This window comes from Malaclemys terrapin, chromosome 1 (assembly GCF_027887155.1).
Source record: "Malaclemys terrapin pileata isolate rMalTer1 chromosome 1, rMalTer1.hap1, whole genome shotgun sequence".
Taxonomy (NCBI): Eukaryota; Metazoa; Chordata; order Testudines; family Emydidae; genus Malaclemys; species Malaclemys terrapin.
Window position 1 is genome coordinate 43656604 of NC_071505.1, and position 6000 is coordinate 43662603.

A 6000-nucleotide genomic window follows, 5' to 3' on the forward strand; every position below is an offset into this window, starting at 1 on the left:
CAACAGAGGGTCCTGTGGCACCTTTGAGACTAACAGAAGTATTGGGAGCATAAGCTTTCGTGGGTAAGAACCTCACTTCTTCAGATGCAAGAAGTGAGGTTCTTACCCACGAAAGCTTATGCTCCCAATACTTCTGTTAGTCTCAAAGGTGCCACAGGATCCTCTGTTGCTTTTTACAGATTCAGACTAACACGGCTACCCCTCTGATACATGAATATACATGTATCTCAGGTTTCATCTCCTCATTCTCAAGCTCAGGCCCTAAATGTTGTTTAAACCAACACAAGCAAATAAGTCAAGAGTCAAGGTTGTCATCATGACTATTAGTTGATTCCCTTTTGCCTAAGTATTGTAATTGCCAGTGTATGTGACTGAGGTGGTGGCATTTGCACTATATTAGTAAGCTACAATAGGTTATGCTTTAGTAAACTGTTGGTCTACACAAGGAGATGATGTGAGGCAAACTGTCAAACCACCAAAGTGTTCACCAACAGCAAACTAATGCAGACTCGGATGTGTCTTATTGCTATTAGGTTGTAGGTCATCTATTATTTCCATTTTTAAAACTAAATAGCCTTTACAAATAATTTTGGGAAGTTTTATGCAACCTATCCTTCAACTATGAAAAATATTTCCTTGTGGAAGAATATGAGAACAAACAAAGTTATGAGCAACTTTTTCCTAATTAGGAAATAAATTAAGTATTCAAAACATTTTTTGTAAATATTTTTCAAGTTCTGTTAATCCATCCCCCTCCAGCCCAGCTGTTCTTTCAGTAGCAGATCATGGCACAATAGCCACTTTCTATGGTAAAGCCTAGATTTATAATATTGAACTGTTCCCAAATTAGGTTGTACAATAGAGTGGATTAAAAGTGGCTGCCTATTTCAAACTACTGCTGGGGAAAGAAGGCAATTAAAAATTATCACTTCTTTCCTCCAACATGTCCTTCTGCTTCTCCACCACACCTGACAGTGTCTCTTCCACCACCCCCTCCCCTTTTGACAAGCTATCTGTTACCTGTTTTTTCCCTTCATGATATTTAATAAGATGGATGCAGAGATTTCTTTTGTTTTGTTTCAGTAATCATATCCCAGCTGTGTACTTGTGAGAGCTGGTATCTAAGAGTGACAACAGCAAAAAAAAACAAACCTCAACAGGTCAATAGGAATGTGGGTTTGGGCAGTCCATGTCAATAGCCAGACTCTAATGTTCACTAGTAACTAACTTCATATGAATAACAAAAACCTCATCAATATTGCATCCCGGTAATAGTAAATGCAAACAATTTCAACAAAATTTGTGCCTTATCTGTAGAGCTGCATTAGTGGGATGTAACCATATAAATATTCTGTACAATCACAGGACAGTAGCCCCAAAATTAACTCAATTTGGTGTGCCCAAAGCTCTGGCTTAATGTGATGTATTCTGAGTTCATACCATATGATTGTACCACATTAGTTAGTAGTAATCAAAAATTTTGTAGAGTGCTCAGAAATTGAAAATGAGCCAAATTACTGGCCAAAATATAGTAGCTGGCAGGAGAGAAAAGGGTTGCCTCAAAAAAAAAAAAAAAAAATTGGAATAAAATTTATCGTTACATCATCGCTTTATCTTCCCTGCTATAACTGGTTTGTTTAGCTCTAGAGCCATAATTGTGGCAAAGGGCAGCATCATTAATTTTAAATTGGGACCCGAGCAATCATACGTTTCATCTTTCACTTAGTTGTGATCAGACTAAATGGCCTGCTTATGACATCAAAACATTCAAAAATATAAAATCAAAACCTAGAGAAAAGCATACAAAAGATGAACAATTCATGTGGTTGATTGTAATCTACAGTCTATTAGGCCTACCTTGGAAAGGCTGATTGATATCTTCTTATGGCCTGAGTGAGTGATACTATTCCCAAAATTGTTCTCTATAGATATGGGCTGAGCAGGTGGTGATCAGATCCTGATCCAGATTTAGGCCCTAATCCTATGAAAGCTTTCACGTGTGCTTAATTTTGAGCACGAGTAGTCCCACTGAACTCAATGGAAGTACTAACATTCTTTAAGTTAAGCATGTGCATAGATCCTTGTGGGATTGGAGGCCTTGGTTTTTGCAGGTTTGGATCCGCATGCTGGCCATGTGAGATTTTGGCATCAAATGGTAGAAATCTCATTCCATCAATTGGCCTCATAAAGAGATGCATTCCCAATTCTAATTGTAGCACTAGCCCAAATACCAACTAACTGGAAATTGTATTGTGTGAATTAGAAGCTGAATGGTGAACTGAGCAGTAAAGGATCTAGCTACATGGATTCTATTTTTCACATTTAACACACTTTGCATTTTGTTCAAGGCTTAATGAGGAGGCACGGAAACTGATTGCTGAACTGGGAAGCACGTCTATTACGAACCTTGGTTTTAGAGACAACTGGGTCTTTTGTGGTGGAAAAGGAATTAAGACTAAAAGTCCATTTGAACAGGTTTGTTTCTAATATTACTTTTCAGAGTGTGACAAGTCAATTTATACTAACCGAGGCTCAGCCTATTATATGAACATCAATCATTGTCTCAAACATATCACAATAGATAGTATTTAAGTTCCACAAATAATTCTTTGAACATTTAACTTATTTTAAATATACAAAAGGATTCTGTGATATGCATCTTAGAAAAATAATACATAGATCTACATGAAAACTGATTAATTGAAATTCTGTAACATGAGGGTTTTTTTACTAAAAAAAAAAAAAAAAAAAATAGGTAGCTATAATATGGTCATGTAGGCCAGTTCAAAAATGGGTGTTTGAAATTAAAAATTTAGGCACCTAATAAGTAGTCTAACTTTCAAAAATGCCAATCACCCAACAGATCCCAATTATTTCAAGTTGCTTTTGAAAATAGAACACTTATTTCAGTGCCTACAGATAGTCTAAGGCAGGGGTTCTCACAACAAATTTTTTGGTGGCCTCAGAGTGCGGCCACCAACTCTTGCTGATGGCCGCGCTGACAATTTTTCCTAAAATACTAAATTAACTTTAGGAAAAACAAAATAAAATATGCATGTATATATGTCCAAATCGTAATTTATTTATGTAGGGTTTTTTCAGACTCCATTAATAAAAATAATTTACACTTGTGTCTATTCTTTACTGGACCTAAACAGACTAGAAACACCAGCTGCCTGCACTTCCAGAGTTTGTCTCTCCAGAGGGGGGCAGGGCCCAACCGCTGCTGGAGGCCCTGGGAGAGGGCCACCGCTTAGTGCCCACCTTCCCCTCTCCCTCCCTCCCTCCCTCCCCCCTGCAATCACAGCCTAGGAGGCTGTGCTGCAAGAAAAGACCATGGTGGTTGCATTTGAGAAACTCTGATTTAAGTCCAGTTTTCCAAATTCATGGCTATTAGCAGATATTCTATTATGGTCATTGATTTTGTATGGTTCATTTGGTTATTTGCAATGGGTGTTATAGATAAGGGAAAATAATTTATTTTGTCTCTAGTTCTATCTCAGACCTACAGAGTAGCCTTTGCTAAAGGATGTATATGCATTTCTGGAGGGCATTATTTTTTTTATTAATCAGTGGTAGCCTAGCAATATTTATAATGGTAACAGGACAAATGGTTTTATTTTTAACAATGGATTCATGTTCTCTCTTTGTAGCATATAAAGAACAACAAGGATACAAACAAATACGAAGGCTGGCCAGAAGTTGTTGAGATGGAAGGCTGTATCCCTCAGAAGCAAGATTAAAACAAAGATTCGAAACTAAGAATGTGAGAGAAAATGCACTTTCTGCTATTATAAAGGAGAGGGCTATGAAGAAGATACTGTGTAATGTAAATATTTTTAAAGCATGCATCCATCTTGTCGGTGTGCACATGAGCATTGACGTTTTGAATATCAGAATTATTTATTGCTAACGCATCTAGAAATTGTTTTGTAAATAGGCCCATAATAAACAAGACAGTGAACCATTTCTAAACAGCGTTCCTCAAAGTGCACCATTTAGTTTGCCTATGGTAAATAATCATGTTAGACCTACTGACTAAGCAATTAAGTACCCAGTAAAGGAATGAACTCATACTGAAGGATATTGTACTGTCCTCTTAACAATGTAAATGTTGCTGTGAGTCCGTAACCTTTGTGGAATATGTACATTTTAGTGAGAAATTAAAGAGCTTTAATTTTTTTAGCCTCTGCCTTTTGATGGCAGCATCACTTTTTATTAAAGATCTATTTGGTTATTCTAGTACAAATGCTTTAGAATTTTGTTTTGCAGCTCCCCAAAAACCTAATAATCAACAAAATCGGTGTACTTTATACAAAAGTGTAGATCAGCCACAAGAAGCACAATTAAACAATTTTTTTATTAAAACAAAAGTAAATATATAAATACTTGTACATGATATTTAAAAAAAAAAAAAGCTTGAAAAGATTTGTATTTAAATGGAAATAGTGTTTACTTTGTAGAAGATACTTGGCTTAATAACAGTTCTATGACTCAATTATTTTGTTATTATAATTTTTGTACCAGCTGCCTGACCTTCAGGTCTACCTATGGCTGTTCAGCAATACTAACTAGCTGAATGATAGAGCTGTATGATGGAATGCCGTTCTGTTTTAATTCTAGTCCTAGGAGCAAGATTTCCCAGTGAGGAAAGCATGTTAGAAAGTGGGCTGTTTCCTCATAGGAATTTAGTATACATAATTATGCACAGTTTCACTACTACCTGTACTAGTTCTAATGTGAATCAAGATACTCAATCAGTACTTAGGATGGGATGTTACAGAGAGCATCACATTTTAAGATATATATCAATTGGTATCGAAAAATTAGCTAACACTGTATCCCTTTCAGCAATGGATTTTAAAAAACTGGACCAAGTTGAAGTGGCCTTATACCATAGCTCATGTAAGAGTAAATAGAAAACCGAACATTTTCTGTAGAAATTATTTTTTTTAATCACTTATATTTTTAGTAAGGCTGGCATAGAACCTTTTTCTGAATACAAAGTGAGTACAGTGAAACTGACTATCCAGTCATTTACTGTACAGGGACTAGAGCAGAATTCTATTTAATCCCTTGGAGTTCTATTTACACTGTATGTTCTAGTATAAATGGTCAACATCTTTGAGCAGTACCATAAAAAAAAATGTCAGGAACTGCAATATGAATCACAAATAGTGCTACTCAGAATGCTATGTAATCAGTATCTTCTGAGACAAACTTCAAACTTAATATACTAAAATCTTTGAAGCAATATAGGGAATGATAACTTTGTTCAGAATAATATCCACCTCTAATAAGAAATGAGTAAGACTGGAATTTGAATTGTTTTCTATGTTTAACTAGCCTGCTATGTAATGTTTTTCCCTCAATGTAGAACAGCAATAAATGCACCTTAAGTGAAACAATTTATTTGTAAAATATCATACAAATTGTTAGTTCTTATTTGAGAGAGATTACATCATACGTGTCAATACCATGTATATTTTTTCATCAAATAAAGTAAAAATCCCCTCAGTTCTATAAACTGGAAACTAACTTTATTTCACAATGTGAGATTAATCAAGAAAATGAATGTATAAGCTTTAGTGTTTAGGTAATGATAAAATACATTTGTTTGTACTGTGAATATTCCATTTGAAAGAATTTTGAACATACAGTACTTAGGGGTTTGTATAGCTATATTAAAAAAAAAATCCAGTTTGTATATGAATAATCTCTCTAGGCTATTGTCTTACTAGCCTCTATTCTGATACGAGTGCCAACAAAATGACATTCATACGGGGCGTGTCTACACTACAAACTTAAATCGACCTATGTTAGGTCAACTTACAGCCACCACAGTAATTACTGTGGTGGCTGATGTTCACACTACATTCCTTTCGTTGGTGGTGCGCATCCTCACCAGGAGTGCTTCCACCAACTGAAGACAGGCAGCATGGGGAGCTGAGAGCCAGGGCTCAAAGCTCCCTGCCAGGAGCCCAGCTGCCCCCTCAGGCT

At 36.0% G+C, this 6000-nt stretch overlaps 1 protein-coding gene across 2 annotated transcripts in view; it reads left to right on the forward strand.

Moving 5' to 3' along the window:
* Positions 1 to 5517, forward strand: part of FAM3C (FAM3 metabolism regulating signaling molecule C) — a 54182-nt gene extending 48665 nt beyond the window's left edge. For both annotated transcript variants that reach the window (XM_054023349.1, XM_054023338.1), the window contains 2 exons: positions 2349 to 2475; positions 3654 to 5517. In XM_054023349.1, the coding sequence (XP_053879324.1) occupies positions 2349 to 2475; positions 3654 to 3743 (217 nt within the window). In that variant the 3' untranslated portion in view covers positions 3744 to 5517. The remainder of the gene's footprint in view (positions 1 to 2348; positions 2476 to 3653) is intronic.
* Positions 5518 to 6000: the final 483 nt, after the last annotated feature.